This window comes from Schistocerca serialis, chromosome 11 (genome assembly GCF_023864345.2).
Source record: "Schistocerca serialis cubense isolate TAMUIC-IGC-003099 chromosome 11, iqSchSeri2.2, whole genome shotgun sequence".
NCBI lineage: Eukaryota > Metazoa > Arthropoda > Insecta > Orthoptera > Acrididae > Schistocerca > Schistocerca serialis.
The window spans coordinates 67,757,831-67,776,034 of NC_064648.1; the positions used below are offsets into that span (position 1 = coordinate 67,757,831).

Genomic DNA, 18,204 nt, shown 5'->3' on the forward strand with positions numbered 1-18,204 from the left:
ATCCTTACATTTGTCCTCTAGCCATCCCTGCTTAGCCATTTTGCACTTCCTGTCGATCTCATTTTTGAGACGTTTGTATTCCTTTTGGCCTGCTTCATTTACTGCATTTTTATATTTTCTCCTTTCATCAATTAAATTCAATATTTCTTCTGTTACCCAAGGATTTCTACTAACCCTCTTCTTTTTACCTACTTGATCGTCTGCTGCCTTCACTACTTCATCCCTCAGAGCTACCCATTCTTCTTCTACTGTATTTCTTTCCCCCATTCCTTTCAATTGTTCCCTATACATTGTGAAATACCATGTTCTTAAGTAATGTATAGCATAACCAAATGGAGAACAAATGCGATCATACCCAAAGAATGAATCAAATACACTCTTTGATAAAACCAAACGAGACAGGTACTATGTAATGATTTCACACGGCTAGCAGTCTGTCACTTCCGCTTTAAGTCGCTTCATTTAGAAGTGGTGTTTTAGACCCTTAGAGTCACAAGTTACATTACTTGTGTGATATAATGCAAACCTTTCACATAATTGCTAAAAAGAAAGCATGTATTTGCAGATGAAATTAAAGCCGAGTTTTTGTTTCTGAAATAGGAGCAGTAAAGAGTGAAATTGCTTTGCACTACAGAGGTCTATCTGATGATGTGCAACACAACAACATGAAGAAACATGAGGTAGCTGATTCAAGCAAAACTGTGATGTCTTTTGTTATGGAACATGAAATTAGTGCCATTGTAAATGATCAAGAAAAGCATCTTGCTGCTGAGGAAGGTTTGCTAGCTTTCCATGCAATGAAACAACCATTTCTTCAGGTCAATGGACCACATTACTGCAACTATCAGGAAGCTGTTCGAGATGAAATCTACCTGTTCCAGAACTACTGGTTGTCTCAAACGAAAGTTTATATTTGAGAATCTATCTGTGCAGTCACAACAAATCGTAGGAGAGTGAGGGTACGTTCACTGCTTACTCAGCCTTTAGGAATTTGGTTAAAATGGAGCACTTCTCAGGTTGGTTGGTTGGTTGGTTTGTGGAATTAAAGGGACCAGACTGCTACGGTCATCGGTCCGTTTTTCCAAGTACTAAAAACACCCACAGAAAATAAAAAGGAGTAACAGAATAGAGCACAGACGACACAGAACAAGAGAAACTGAGACAAAGACCAGACAAAACGAACTAAAATCACACAGAGTGTGACGGTGGTTGGCCGACCATAGAAATATAAAAGGAAAAGCCAACCACTTAAAACACATAAAAAAATCAGTTTAAAACCAGAGGCCAAAGGCCAGAATCAACAAAAACCAATAAGATAAAACAAAAACACTTAGATTAAATGATAAAAACCCTCTGCCCGAAGAAAACGTAAAACTAAGTCAGCCGTAGCAGAGTCATCTGTTAAAAGGGCAGGGAGCGTGTCAGGCAGTGCGAACGACTGCCTGAGCACAGCTAAAAGCGGACACCCCAATAAAATATGGACCACTGATAAAACGGAGCCGCAGCGACATAGAGGCGCGTCCTCACGGCACAATAAGTGGCCGTGCGTAAGCAGAGTGTGCCCAATGCGCAGCCGGCAGAGGACAACAGACTCCTTGCGGGAGACCTGCATGGACGACCGCCACACAGTCGTCGTCACCTTGATTGGACGGAGTTTGTTGGGCGTGGGCAGACTGCGCCATTCAGCGTCCCAAACCGAAAGAACTTCACGGCGTAAGACTGCCCGCAAATCAGTCTTCGGGAGGCCAATCCCCAGAGATGATTTACTTGTGGCCCCTTTCGCCAGGCGGTCAACATTCTCATTGCCAGGTATCCCAACATGGCCTGGGGTCCACACGAAGACCACAGAGCAGCCGCAACGCGCAAGAGTATGCAGGGACTCATGGATAGCCATCACCAGACGAGAACGAGGAAAACACTGGTCGAGAGCTCGTAAACCGCTCAGGGAATCGCTACAGATAACGAAGGACTCACCTGAGCAGGAGCAGATATACTCTAGGGCTCGAAAGATGGCGACCAGCTCAGCAGTGTAAACGCTGCAGCCAGCCGCCAAGGAACGTTGTTCGGAATGGTCCCCTAGAGTGAGCGCATAACCGACTCGACCAGCAACCATCGAGCCGTCAGTGTAAACAATGCCAGAGCCCTGATACGTGGCCAGGATGGAATAAAAGCGGCAGCGGAAGGCCTCTGGAGGGACTGAGTCCTTCCGGCCCTGTGCCAAGTTGAGCCGAAGGCAAGGGCGAGGCACACACCATGGGGGCGTGCGCAGAGATGTCCGGAAAGGAGGGGGAACAGGGAAAAACCCAAGCCCAGAGAGGAGCTCTTTGACGCGTACGGCGATCGGACAACCCGACCGGGGTCGACGTTCTGGCAGATGGACGACTGACTGCGGGAACAGGACACAGTAACTTGGATGCCCGGGCACGCTAAAAACATGGGCAGCATACGCAGCCAGTAATTGTTGGCGTAGTAACCGCAGTGGAGGGACACCTGCCTCCACTAGTATGCTGTCCACAGGGCTGGTGCGGAAAGCACCAGTGGCAAGGCGTATCCCGCTGTGGAGAATTGGGTCCAGCACCCGCAACGCAGATGGGGATGCTGAGCCATAAGCCAGGCTCCCATAATCCAGACGGGACTGGATTAACGCCTGGCAGAGCCGCAACAGAGTAGATCGGTCGGCGCCCCAGCGGGTGTGGCTCAAGCATCTCAGAGCGTTTAGATGCCGCCAACACGCCTGTTTAAGCTGCCGGATATGAGGCAGCCAAGTCAACCGGCCATCGAACACCACCCCCAAAAACCTGTGTGATTCCACCACTGAAAGAAGTTCGCCGGCAAGATAAAGCCGCGGCTCCGGGTGGATAGTACGTCGTCGGCAGAAATGCATAACGCAGGTCTTGGCTACCGAAAACTGGAACCCATGAACTACAGCCCAAGACTGCGCCTTGCGGATAGATGTAGTTGACGTTCAACAACTGCAATGCCAGTAGAGCTGTAGTAAAGGCAGAAGTCGTCAGCATACAGGGAAGCGAAGACACAATTGCCCACAGCCACAGCGAGCCCGTTAATGGCTATTAAAAACAGGCAGACACTTAAAACAGAACCCTGTGGTACACCGGTCTCCTGGACGTGGGAGGAACTATATGAGGCCGCGACTTGCACGCGGAAGGTACGACACGACAGAAAATTTCGGATAAAGATCGGCAGAGGGCCCCGAAGACCCCATCCATGAAGCGTAGAAAGGATGTGATGACGCCATGTCGTATCGTACGCCTTCCTCATGTCAAAAAAGACAGCGACCAGGTGCTGACGGCGGGCAAAGGCAGTACGGATGGCCGACTCCAGACTCACCAGATTGTCGGTGGCGGAGCGGCCTTTACGGAACCCACCCTGAGACGGAGCCAGAAGGTCCCGAGACTCCAGTACCCAATGCAAGTGCCGGCTCACCATCCATTCGAGAAGCTTGCAAACAACGTTGGTGAGGCTAATGGGGCGGTAGCTGTCCACCTCCAAAGGGCTCTTGCCCGGTATCAAAACGGGGATGACAATGCTCTCCCGCCATTGCGACGGAAACTCACCCTCGACCCAGAGACGGTTGTACAGGTCGAGGAGGCGTCGCTTGCAGTCCACTGAAAGGTGTTTCAGCATCTGACAGTGGATGCTATCTGGCCCGGGAGCGGTATCAGGGCAAGCGGCAAGGGCACTGTGAAATTCCCACTCACTGAAAGGAGCATTGTAGGATTCAGAAGTGTGGGTGCGAAAAGAAAGGCTCCGACGTTCCATCCGCTCTTTAATGGAACAGAAGGCCTGGGGGTAATTCGCAGAAGCGGAACTCATAGCAAAATGCTCTGCTAAGTGGTTTGCAATGACGTCGGAGTCAGTACAAACTGCTCCATTCAGTGAGAGCGCAGGGATGCTGACAGGTGCCCGATAGCCGTAGACGTGTCGAATCTTGGCCCAGACCTGCGATGGAGAGACATGGAGGCCAATGGTGGACACATACCGCTCCCAGCACTCCTGCTTGCTTTGGCGGATAAGGAGGCGGGCCCGCGCACGCAGCCGTTTGAAGGTGATGAGGTGTTCAATGCAGGGATGTCGCTTGTGACGCTGTAGCGCCCGCTGGCGATCTTTAATCGCTGCAGCGATCTCAGGCGACCACCAAGGCACAGTCCGCCGCCGAGGGGACCCAGAGGAACGGGGAATGGCAGATTCAGCGGCAGTAACGATGCCGTTGGTGACCGATTGAACCACCACATCAATGTCATCATTAGAGAGAGGCTCAATAGCGGTAGTGGAGGAGAACAAGTCCCAGTCAGCCTTATTCATAGCCCACCTGCTAGGGCGCCCAGAAGAGTGACGCTGTGGTAGTGACAGAAAGATCGGAAAGTGGTCACTACCACACAGGTCGTCATGCACACTCCATTGGACAGACGGTAAGAGGCTAGGGCTGCAGATCGAAAGGTCGATGGCGGAGTACGTGCCATGCACCACGCTGAAGTGTGTGGAGGAACCATCATTTAAAAGCGAAAGATCGAGCTGTGCTAATAAATACTCAATGGTGGCGCCTCGACCTGTGGCCACTGACCCACCCCACAGAGGGTTATGGGCGTTGAAGTCGCCCAGTAACAAGAAAGGTGGCGGCAATTGGGCTATCAGCGCAGCCAGGACATGCTGCGAGACATCATCATCCGGTGGAAGGTACAGACTGCAGACGGTAACAGCCTGTGGCGTCCACACCTGAACAGCGAAAGCCTCTAAAGCTGTTTGGAGAGGGACAGACTCGCTGTGCAGAGTGTGAAGGACATAGATGCAGACGCCACCAGACACCCTTTCATATGCTGCCCGGTTCTTATAATAACCCCGATAGCCACGGAGGGCGGGGGTTCGCATTGCTGGAAACCAAGTTTCCTGAAGAGCAATGCAGAAGAAAGGGTGAAGGCTGATAAGTTGGCGGAGCTCAGCTAGATGGTGGAAGAAACCGCTGCAGTTCCACTGGAGGATGATATTGTCCATGGCTGAGAAAGGCGTGAAAGGACTGGGAAGGCAATTTACGCCGCTTGTTCACTCACTACCACCAATTCAGTACCCGTGCGAGTGGCATCCATGGCGTCTGAGGGACCGGCGAGATCGAGGTCCTCAGCGGACACTACAATCTCGACCTCATCTGCAGACGCAGAGCTCGAAGGGTGCGGTGGGGTTGGTGCCACCGCAAGTTCTTTGGCCTTAGGGGTCTTTCTCTTGGACTTCTCTCGCTGAACCTTGGGTTTCACCGGCTGGGAAGTCTCCAGGACGGAGGAGGATCGTGAAGCCCTCCAACCGGCCGCTGGTGAGGACTTATGCCACTGTCGGCCGTCATCCTTCCCGCTGGTGGAACCCTGGGAAGGGAGGGTCCCAAGGGAACTCTTACGGGCGAGAGTAGCCGAAGAAGTTAGACGCTTCTCCGGCTGAGAAGCGGGGACGGACGTCCCTGACGGGTGGGAGGATGTTGCTCATGAGGTACGTGGTGCAGGAGCAACCGGTGGGGTAGAGCCCCCCACGGGCAAGGGGGCAGGAGGAGTCGTACTGCTTATCGAGCTGGCTGGAAGTCTTGAAACTGACGGGGCTAGCACAGTTGTTGTAGCAGCTGCGTAAGAAGATGTCATTCTCACAGGATGGAGTCTGTCATATTTCCTTTTGGCCTCAGTATAGGTCAGCTGGCCCAGGGTCTTATATTCCATGATTTTGCGCTCTTTCTGAAAGACTTTGCAGTCAGGCGAGCAGGGGGAATGATGCTCCCCGCAGTTGACACAGATGGGAGGCGGGGCACATGTAGTATCGGGATGTGATGTGCGTCCGCAATCTCGACATGTGATGCTGGAAGTGCAGCGGGAAGACATATGCCCGAACTTCCAGCACTTAAAGCACCGCATCAGGGGTGGGACATAGGGCTTGACGTCACATCGGTAGACCATCACCATGACCTTCTCCGGTAACGTATCACCCTTGAAGGCCAAGATGAAGGCACCGGTAGAAACCTGATTGTCCTTTGGACCCCGACGAACGCGCCGGACGAAATGAACACCTCTACGCTCTAAGTTAGCGCGCAACTCGTCATCAGACTGCAAAAGTAGGTCCCTGTGGAAAATAACTCCCTGGACCATATTTAAACTCTTATGTGGTGTAATGGTAACGTGAACATCCCCCAACTTGTCACAAGCAAGTAACCTGCGTGACTGGGCGGAGGATGCCGTTTGTATCAGTACTGACCCAGAGCGCATTTTGGACAAGCCCTCCACCTCCCCAAACTTGTCCTCTAAATGCTCGACGAAGAACTGAGGCTTTGTGGATAGAAAAGACTCCCCATCAGCTCTCGTGCAAACTAAGAATCGGGGCGAATAACTACTACCTCCATCCTGAGACTTACGCTCCTCCCATGGCATGGCCAGAGAGGGGAACGTTTTCGGACCGTACTGTTGAGCATTAAATTGAGCCCGAGAACGCTTAGAGACTGCTGGTGGCTGGCCGCCAGCGAGAGATGATGTACCACGCTTCATTGCGGGTCATCCGCCCTGATGCCACCTACTCCGACCAAGGGCCCTCCCCACGGGCGCCACCCAGCCACAGCAATAGCCACCTGGCAGGATGGCCATTGCCGGGAGTCCTGATGCCCCAGGGAGATGGGCATCTACTCCTTGGCATACGTGGGGAGTTAACGGCGCAGGCATCAGTAGAGCGATCCCTGTGTTGTCAGGGGGCTACAACCAACAGGGTACATGGCGGCCCCACCACAACGGACTGGCTACCGTGCTGGATCTTAGGTGCAAAAATGTCCAAGGTGGTCATCGTAGTTAAAAGCAACACTGCAGAGTGTAGCGTGGTAATCGCACGCAGTGACGTATCCTCACCCAAGAGACGGAAAACGAGCGGGACACCATTGCAACGACGAAAAAGCCGGCTAAAGGTCTCAATGCACGACGGATACAGTGCACCATGTAAGGCGCCCTTCCCCAATTGGCTCGCTCTTCGAAATAATTTAGAAAGATGGAGGTCAAACCCGAGAGGGGACCATCACATAAAGCCGAATCATTTGAGACTCCTTTTAGTCGCCTCTTACGACAGGCAGGAATACCGCGGGCATAGGGCATATTCTAGCCCCCGAACCCGCAGGGGGGGGGGGGGGGGGGGGGGTGCACTTCTCAGGAGCAGACCATGTATTCTGTGTGCAAAAATTGTACAATGATGGTGATTCGGCAGCTGTAGCACAGAGGAAATTTGCAGTGATTGTGGATGGCATTATGTAAATGATGATCCAAGTGTTCCCCTTATCCAGAAACATTTGCAGAGACCAGTTCAACACTAGCCAAACCGAAACTCTGGTGACCGAGGTCATTAAGAGCAGGTGAATCTGTGGAGAGAGTAAATCAGTCTGTACACATCTTCATTTCTAAGCATGCCAATTCTTTAAATGTACATAAATCGGCACTGCAGCAAATTCTGCACAAAGATCTTAAACTGCACCCTTACAAAATCCAATTGGTGCAAGAATTAAAGCCTCAGGGTGCCAGACATGGGCTGCAGTTCGCTAATAACATGAATCAGTGTCCTCGATTTAACAATACCTTGTTTTCTGACAAGGCTCATTTTCACCTCAACGGTCACATTAGTAAGCAAAATTGCCGCTACTGGAGTGTGACGAATCCTAAACAGGCGCACGAAAAATCCTTCATTCGCCAAAAGTTACTATATGGGCTATATAAAGCGGTTGTGCACTTACAGTGAATTCAGAACATTATGTCATGATGTTGAATGACTTTTTGGTTAGTGGATTGCAAAACCTTCCTGCTTACAACCAAAGCAAATGGTTTCAGCACAACAGAGCCATGGAACACATGTAGAATGCGTCTATACTGTGAGTTTGTGACATTTTCTCTGGCAAATTGATATCATGGAGAGGTGACATTAATTGGTACCCGTGCAGTCCAGATTATGGGGATATGTCAAATCTACTGCAGGTCAATAATCCGACCTCTCTGGAGCAAGCGAGAGAAAATGTCCGTAGTGAACTGTAAGCCATCCCAGTGTCGACATGCCGAGCTGTTCGTTCATCGTTTAAAAGAGTGCCACAAGCGTGTCGGATTGCAATCGAATGACATTGTTTTTAAGAAGTACATTCATAAACCGCATATTTCAATAATAAATAAAGATTTTGTTGATATTTTATTGTGACACATCAAATACAAACTTACGTTTGAGACAACCTGTATTTGAGGAAGCGAACCACGTTAAAAATGTATGTGAAGTGGAAAACAATTAACAACTTTTACGCGTGTTGGTGAAAAATGATCTACCACTTTCAACTTCCATGTATCTCACGATGTTTGTGCAAATATTTGCATCTAATTATTGCAATCGTGCTAGATATACCTGGTACTAATGCTGCAGCAGAAACTGTATTCGCTATCACAAATACTTTACGGACTGACGAAAAGAATAGGTTTAGTGTGGAAACTTTTATGGAAATAATTATAACTAAGACTCATTTCAGTAATACTTCAAGTGTCGATTTCTAAAGAATTCTATCTGAAAATCTGAAACTTCTGAATGCCATACGTTTTCTACAAAATACAATAAAATGATTACTCAGACACTACCCAAAGTGAAACTTCCAGGGCAAATGAGAATGAGAAATATTAATCTGTGTAAGTAATAATTGCTGTCTATCCTGCAGTCCAGTTGCAATTGTGTGACAGTTGACACTTGACGTGTGGCAGCTGGTTTCCTCCAATCAGAGTGCTCAACGTCATACCCTAACCTTTCGCTATTGCCGCAACAATTAGTTCACTTCCAATTTCTTGTACAGCTTCCTTTCTTGATGTATTTGGATCCCACGGACCCTTCCACACGAGATGTGATTCAGCGCCACTTGTATAATTATTATGACCACAGGGATCGGCTTACATTGGATAAGCTTCGTACGGCATTGTGTGAAGCTGTATTTTTGAAGGCTGTCAATTAATGATTGCGACTGTGACACCAGAGTAATAAATACAACTGCCTTTTGCAGTGAAATGGCATGACGCAATGGTTATTGTAAACCTGACATGTAGAAGGTTCGAATCTCGTCAAATGCAGCGAATTTATTTCTCTAAATCTAATCGGAAGGCTTTGATTATCACTTTTATTCAACTAAGCTGGTTTAAGTGTGCTTTTTGTTATTTTTTTTTTAATTTCTAATACTTGGCTGCAACATTTTCATCATCATATTGACTTTTTTTATTTTCTCCTTTTTTCTTCCTTTTTTAGAATCTGCTTGTGTTGCCTATAACCTGCAATCAAGTGCCAACCAGGACTGCTCATCGGCCGATAATGCAGCACCCTGGGTAACATCCAATGACAATGAGAAAGTGTAGTTTGCTTTTATGGCTAGAACTCAAATTTTGCTGTGGAAAATGGCTATGTAAACAAACATAATATGAAGTTGTTTGTGTCTCGAGTTTGTAGAGATCTGCTGTGAACAAAATGATCGTGATTTTTTTCTGTCGCAGATACATTGCGTGCCACGAGGTTACGGTCAGGTTACGACACTAGTTTAAATCCAGAGCTACAAAACCCGTTGTCTGCCACAGTTTAGTCATTGGTCACTTAAAATCAGTTGTCGACAGAGCATATCCCGTTTCTGTCGTATCTCGCAGTGGCCATTTGCTTCACGTTACATATCGACGACATTCGTGATATCAGCTGCCGTGTTTGTGTGTCACCTGTAAGCGAGCAGCAGCCAGCAGCAGATGCAGCAACACTGTAGCTGCAAGCGGCGGATGTCAAAGTATCAACTAATTTTAATCGGATTGTAGTTAGAGACCTCAATTTATTAAAGCGATGAATTGTGTTTCCATGTGATAACAATAAAATATTTATTCAATAAATAATACAAGGTATTTTGGTTTTTTTTTTTAAGGTGAGTTTTAACGAAAAGGTATGCTCCACCGTGAAACAAGCAGGAAGACGAAAATTTTGTTTGAGGGACTACCCATGGCACGGATCATAGCAGTCCATTGCAAGCCACACAGCCTGTCTGTAGACTGCATGTGTATGAGCAGATCACAGCAACTGATCACAGATTGCACAGAATTTCCACTCAATCTGACAAATGGCAGGCGACAATTGGGTTATGTGAAACAACGTCCCTGTTTGGCTGAGTCTCATTTGTCTTGTTCTTAAATATGGTTGCGTGTTTTTGTTTACCTCTGCCCAATTGGAGTAAGAGTTTCGTGTTAGAACCTAAGTTATTCAACAATCATGAACTACTATGAAAAGTGAAGACGCAGCTGACACCAACATCACAAGTACTATATACTAGTATAAGAAGACGAAACATCGTTTAACACTGGTACTGAGAATCTCAAAAAGTTCTTGACCAATTTACTTCAAATAAATATGTGGATGGGCATAGGATACATATAAAGGGAAAATGCTGTTAGCACAAAGCTCAAAAAGTTCTCAACTGATAAACTTCAAATTTTTAGTCTGCTCTAATATGCATTCAGACAGACTCACCTGTGCTACAGAAATGGTAGTTCATGGGAATTCCATAGCAATGGTCATGATATACTCGGCTATATCTCGTGGTTTTAAGTTATTTATGAAGCAAGTACATGCATTATTAATTTTTAAACTACTAAACAAAATGAGGTAATATTAAGTGGGCATTTTAATTTAAATGTTTAGGGCATTCCTTATCATCTAACTCGCCCTCATACAATTTACATCAAGAGTTACGGAAATTGTACGGATGCTACTCACAATACTTCCAAACTGAAACTGTGAAAGCACTGTGTAAATACTTAAAAGTTCAACTACAAGCTAATAAATGAAAAAGAAATTGAGGAATAATAAATGAAAAACTGTATCGCCATAGTGGTGAGATGCAGACAACACACTTGGTATGAACGAAAAATTTAAATGTATTCTGTAACACAGCCTACAGTTCCCGAAGGAAGCATTTAAAAACTACAGCAATAAATTGCAGTTCCCATTTTTAATCATTATTTATATGAAAGCATTAGCAGACACGTGAAAATCAACTGCCACTACTGCTAAGCACAGCAGATTTCCCATAGTGCAGTTTAATGACACACTAGCTTTCGTAATACTAAAATTGCTTGTGTGAGATGGAATTGAAGTGAGTGACCAAATGCAAGTGATATCACTGCTGCTAAAGCAGCAATTAAATTTGACATTTTTGTATTCTCCAGTTAAAAGTCAGCAATCAAAAAAGTAAAAACTAGTGCATCTGACAGATATTACTTCCTCACAATTATACAGAAAATATGTTGAATTTACTTGGTATCTACCATGAAAGCAGCTAATAAGTTTGCTCAACGGGAAATGTATAACTTAAAATGCCACTACAATGGAGAACTGTTAAAGTTTTGCATCGTGAACCGTTTTATTTAATAACTTCACTGACATTTAAATATCTCTGTCTGACTACTGGACACAGATTGATTTGTGTTATTTTGCCACAATGGAAATTTATCATCATTCTGTAGACACACACACGCGCACACACACACACACACACACACACACACACACACACACACACACTCACACACACGACTGCAGTCTCAGGCAACTGAAACCACATTGCGAGCAGCAGCACGAGTGCATGATGGGATTGTGGCAAGAGGAGGCTGGGGCGGGTAGGGGAAGGGATAGTATGATGGGGATGGTGGACAGTGAAGTGCTGCAGGTTAGATGGAGGGGAGGCGAGAGGTGGAGAGGGAAGGGGGGAGGAAGTAGCGGAAAAGGAGAGAAATAAAAAGACTGGGTGTGGCGGTGATATGACGGCTGTGTAGTGCAGGAATGGGAACAGGGAGGGGGCGGGATAGATGAGGACAGTGACTAATGAAGCTCGAGGCCAGGAGAGTTAGGGAACGTAGGATGTATTGCAGCGAAAGTTCCCAGCTGCACAATTCAGAAAAGCTGGTGTCGGCGGGAAGGATCCGTATGGCACAGGCTGTGAAGCAGTCATTCAAATGGAGAATATCATTTTCAGTAGTGTGTCGAGCAACAGGGTGGTCCACTTGTTTCTCGGCCTCAGTTTGTCAGTGGCCATTCGTGGAGACAGATAGCTTGTCGGTTATCCTGCCTACATAGAATGCAGCACAGTGGTTGCAGCTTAGCTTGTAGACCACATGACTGCCTTCACAAATAGGCCTAACTTTGATGGGATAGGTGGCAATTGTGACCGGACTGGAGTAGGTGCCGGGCAGGGCTACCTGTGAAACCAGTCGTGTGGTCTACAAGCTAAGCTGCAACCTCTGTGCTGCATTCTACGTAGGCACGACAACCGACAAGCTGTCTGTCCGCACGAATGGCCACCGACAAACTGTGGCCCAGAAACAAGTGGACCGCCATTTTGCTCAACACACTGCCAAACATCATAGCCTTCATTCTAAGGACTGCTTCACAGCCTGTACCATATGCAGAGTCACCACCAACACCAGCTTTTATGAACTGCACAGGTGGGAACTTTCCCTGTAATACATCCTACGTTCCCATAACCCTCCTGGCCTCATCCTTCGTTAGTTATTTTTCTCACCTATCCAGTCCCTTCCCACAGCCGTCATTCCACTATCACACCCAGTCTTTTTACTTCTCTCCTTTTCCGCTACTTCCCCCCTCCCCTCCATCTAACCTGCAGCACTTCACTGTCAGCCACTCCCACCATACTATCCCACCCCCTCCCCACCCTAGTCTCCTCCTTACCTCCACCCAGTTGCCACTCCCATCATGCACTGGTGTTGCTGCTTACAGTGTGATTTCAGTTGCCTGAGACTGCAGGTGTGTGTGTGTGTGTGTGTGTGTGTGTGTGTGTGTGTGTGTGTTTATCGTTGATGAAGGCCAATGGCTGAAAGCTTTAATCGCGAAAGTCTTTTTGTTGTGCCTATCTGCGACTCAGCATCTCCGCAATATGGTGAGTAGCAGCTTTCCTTCTCATAATATTTTTCCAGTGCAACCTGGATTTTCCATTATTTGATTGCTCAATGATTTAATTGTATTGACTATGAATATGGCAGAAAAAACATTGCAGAAAATAATGTGTTTTAATACATCTCAAGAGGTATGGGCAGAATTGCATACATTATTTGATGATGTTTCTGAAGATAAAGTTTATGATCTATATTTATGATTTTTTTGGATATATTAAACATTCTAGTGATGTTGTAACAACTCATACACAAAAGATGAAAAATGTGTAGAATGATTTGAAGTAAGATGTAAAAAACAACCCAGAATTACCCCATTTATTTTTAATCTGTGAAATTTTAGGTACACAGACAGATGGGTATTTTTCATTTAAACCAAGTTGGATACCTATGTTAATAAGTGATAGACCTGTTGATAATTTGATAACTCAACTTTGTGATTATGAGAGAGCTTTGTCAAGCAAAGGAGGAGATTCTACATCTCAAGAGGCTCTTATAAGTAACAATGAAACAGTTTCTAACCAACCACAGTGGAAAAAATAAAGTTGTCTGTCATTACTGTAAGATGCCAAATCATGTGGTTAAGAAATGCTGAAAGTGGATTGAGGGTGATCAACTACAAAAGCGTCAGAAAAGTGGTGTGTTCGAAGGTGCAAAAATTTAAAATACAAACACGATTCTCTTCACTGAAATGTCTGTTATGTTATCTGAGCGTGATACTCAAAGCTGGTTTGTAAATAACAGTACAACAAGTCATATCACCAATACTGACAATTCTTTCAAGACATCTGAAGCATTTTCTATGACACATACAACTACATCAGCACATGGTGATACTGCTGAGGCTGTTGGAAAGAGCACAATAGAAATGGAAGCCAGCAGTGAATGGAAACTGGCACAAAATCACTTTGAATGAGCAGCAAAAGACAAAAATCCAAAAAGAAAATTTTTATCCACAACAGAAAGGTGTTATTTTAAAACTGGTGATGTCTAAAAACTAGTTGGCTATCGTGATCGTTATAGAAGACTGTTTCAATTAATGATGAGAAGCATTCCTGCTGAAGTTAATGAAATCAGTGTGGGGGGGGGGGGGGGGGGGGGGGGTTTGCAATTGTACCATGAAAGATTTGTACATCAAAGTAAGTGAAGTGTCAAGATGCTAATCTCCAAGATCTTAAGCATAAATATGGGATTGGACTCTAAGCTCTGCAAAGGCTGTATTTACAGTAAACCACATCAGCTACCATTTGGTACCAGTAAGAGTGCTTCTGAACTGGGAGAGCCTATTCACACATATGTCTATGGTCCTTTTGAAAAGCCCAATTCTGGGTATCGCCACTTTGTGTTATTCAGAGATGATTGAAGTAAATTTTGAGTTGTTTACTTCATCAAGAAAAAAAACCAGAAGTTGCTAATAAACTAAGGCAGAACTGCTGGGCACACAATTAAAAACCTCGTAACTATCAAGAGTTCAACAACAAAAAGACAGGAGAGATTTTACAGAAGGAGGGCACCATCCAAAGTTTTGCTATGCCGTACACTCCACAGCAAAGTTGATACAATGAAAGACAAAATTGTACTCTTGTTGAAACAGCCACAGCTATGAAGCATGCTGATGAGAACATTCAGCTGAAATGATAAATTCTGCAGCATACATCCTGAATTGAATGAGACCTTCCAATATTTTAGGGACGTCTCCATATGAAACATGGTACTGAAAGAAGCCTGGCGTGAAGCACCTATGTATAATAGGGTCCAAATGTTATGTCCACGTTACGAAACAATTAAGGGTGAAAATCGACGGAAAAGCAGTGAAAGGAATTGTGATTGGCTATGACCATGATCGTGGTTATCAGACCTGGTGTGAAGAAAATCGTGAGTTAATGAGACCACAGGATGTTATTTTTGAAGAGAAAATTATGCAAAAGTAAAGTCCAGTAGTTCTTGTCGATCTTGATCTCCCTCGTTGGAAGTCTCACGAGTCATCAGACAAAATTAAGAGCAAAGTGAAATTTAGTTTTCCAAGAGGAAATGAGCTTGATAATTACGACAATTTACAGGATGAAACTGAAGAGAGTTTAGAACAATCTGATAATGGAAGAATCGAGCCACAACTGCATGAACATTTAGCGGAAAAATGACCAAAAAGACCTCAAGACTGTGTAATGCAGTTAATGACCTTTGACGAAAGCAGCAATGGATCAAGAAATGGTGGAACATCAAGAAAATGGAAATTGGATTTTGGAAGATTTACCACTTGGAAAGAGGGCAATTCCATGTAAGTGGATCTAAAAACTGAAGACAAATGCTGATGGATTGGATGACAGAGTCAAAGCAAGACTGGTTATCAAAGGACTTTCTCAAAAGAAAGGTACTGATTATGAACAAAGCTTCAGCCCCGTGGCAAACATGTAGACTATTTTAACATTACTCAGCATTGCAGCCAAAGAGAAGATCAACATTGCATAAATAGACGTGACTAGTGCCTTTCTTCACAGTGACCTGAAGGAAATAATGTTTATGACACTACCTTAAGGTATTAATGGTGGTTCTGGAGAAGTACGTCAATTAATGAAAAGCTTATACTGCCTGAAACAGGCACCCCACTGGAATGTGAGATTCACTAATTATGTGATGTACATGATGTGTGGGACAAAACCAGACACAGCACACGCTATTGGAGTAGTATCTAGATGTCCTGAAAATCCAACAGAGCATGATGTAATAAGGGTAAACAGAATATTTTGCTATTTCAAAGGCACATATGACTATGGACTTATTTATAAAAGCAGAGAGGATAAAGGCATTTTTGAATGTCTAGTGATGCCAGTTACTGAGGTGATTTAGGGACTGGACGATGTACCTCCGGTGCTCTCTGCCTGTACTTCAGTGGACCTGTCAGTTGGACGAGTCTGTGACAAACTTCGGTTGCAATCTCTAATACAGAAGCTGCAGATATAGCGGCTAGTAAAGCAGCACGAGAAATGGTCTGGCTGAATTAAAAGCTGTTGTTAGACTCGCACTGAGTCCTGAACTTCACCGATGTACAATACATTTGTCTCAGACACTTTTTTGTTTGAGAATTAGTTACAGCTAGTGAAATTACCATTTCAAGAGAAGATACAGAAAATCAGCTTGAAGATTTATCATCATCATTATTTGCTGCCCAACTAAGATAGTTGTGCAAAAATATGAGAACGTCCAAGTTATTTAATAAGGCACACTGTTCAAGATTTGCATTGTGAACAGTTTTATCTAATAACTTCGTTGACATTTAAATATCTCTGTCTTACCAGACACGTTTCTATGGAAAACTTGTGTCATTCCTAAATAACCAAACAACAACAACATGTTTTTGCCAATGGATGCAAACAAAAATACGTTGTTTACAATGTGAAACCACTCAATTAATGTAAGAAGTGAATGCTTTGGTTGATAAAGAAATTTAATTTTACCCACTTCTGTTAGGGTTGCTGAAATCCCAAGTACTTAAATAATAATGTCCAGACACACATCACCTTTAGATGAATGGTACAATGCAACAAACAAACCAAATGTGCTTATCAGATTCATGAACACACTCCACCTTACTTTCTGACCTAAAAGCACACATTAGCCACTACTCATTATAATTTTTTACACTTTTAGCATCTGGTAACTGAGGGACATTCCATCTGAGGGTTGAAATTTTCAGTAACAGTCTGTGGAATAAGTAAAGGTTAGGGTTGACTCATATGTAATAGAATGTCTCTCCCTCGCACTGCCTTTTCAATTTCACTGCCATGATCATTCTTGCCCGTAAATAATTACAACTACTTCACTACCAGTATGGAAAATCATCAAATTCTATTTGAAGGACAATCCATATTAATTTCAACCAGATATTGTTCACTCTTCAACTTCTTGTTGCTACTTAAGAAAAAAGGCATTTACCATCTCCACTTTCTCATTTTTAATTATTCTGGTTTTAAACACACAAGTCTTCGCAGTACTAAAATTACCAACTGGTTTTGCACCCAGTTCTGTAATTCATGCACAATAACATGCAATCACTGATTCCATTCGACTTCCCTTGACAATGTCAAGACAGACATAATCTCTACTTGGCTGATAATCTACAACACTCTCTTTCATATTTTTGACCTAAATGCGCACTTTAGTCATTGTGCATAATAATTTTTGATACTGTACTAGGTAACTGAGGCAATGTTACATCCTTGAGATGAAGTTTTCAATCACCATCTGGGGAATGGTAACCTAACTTAAATTTTTATTTAAACCTAATGGTTCCAAAGCATTCAACTATAAGTTTCTACCACCACAGCTCTTCTTTAGCTTTACGTCCTCAACAACGAAGCTACTACTAGCATACATAGCCACTCTAGCATGATCAGTTCATTTCTGACACTGTGCACTCATTCACCATGTCCAGGTACTCAATTTGTTTGTGCTATGTACATTCTGATTCCACAAGTCAGTGCTCACTGATAAATTAAGGAGGCCTACACACCTGGCTTTACTTCCTCACTAATGAATGACAATACATCAAGTTTTCTCTGAGACATTTAACATTACACTAGCTGTAACTACCGCTGCATTCAGTTTAGTAGTCCTACGTCTGTAGCAGTTATTATGATGTGCTAGGAGTTGCAACATAAAGAGGAAAATACGTACCTTGTCTATCCTTTCCGGATTTGGAAAGAGTTTTGTTTGCTCCTTAGATTCATGTTCCATTGTAAGTAGCATGTTGCGTTCTTTCAGCAGAACAAACCTGTTACATAAATTTAATCAGGCTACGTGCGACTATTTCACAAGGTTTTCTCTCTATAAACAGACAGTAGTGCTCATGAATTTACCATAACTTATGCAGATCGGTGTTGCTCTTTATTCGCAGTTCCTCTTTCCTCCATGCTCTTCCGACTCTCACTTGATTTTCACCCCAATTTTCCTTTTTGTCAAAAAACTCCATCAGATCGTTCCTCACAGGTGTTGTTTGCAGGCCGGCAGTTTGGCATTTCAGCGTGCTATGCATTAAACATAAAATCAAATTACACAGACTTGTTTCCAACAAAAATATTATTTCGTGCGACAGAGGTTCCAGAGTTTGAGGTACCAATCATTCTTTTCACAGTTACGTGCACAGCATCCGCACGATATTTCAGCTTAATTTACAGGCCGTGGGACTCAGAAACTCCCCACACTTAATGTTTGTTAGCGTTTACAAGTAAGGGGTGTA

General features: G+C 44.5%; 1 protein-coding gene across 2 annotated transcripts in view; it reads right to left on the minus strand.

Moving 5' to 3' along the window:
• LOC126426854 (39S ribosomal protein L47, mitochondrial) overlaps nt 1-18,204 on the minus strand; it is a 75,632-nt gene that overhangs the window by 57,251 nt on the left and 177 nt on the right. For both annotated transcript variants that reach the window (XR_007576444.1, XM_050088876.1), the window contains exons 2-3: nt 17,825-17,992; nt 17,643-17,739 (exon numbers count right to left, since the gene is read on the minus strand). Coding sequence is in view for 1 of the 2 variants with exons in the window: in XM_050088876.1 (XP_049944833.1) it covers nt 17,643-17,739; nt 17,825-17,992 (265 nt within the window). In the remaining variant the exon portion in view is untranslated. The remainder of the gene's footprint in view (nt 1-17,642; nt 17,740-17,824; nt 17,993-18,204) is intronic.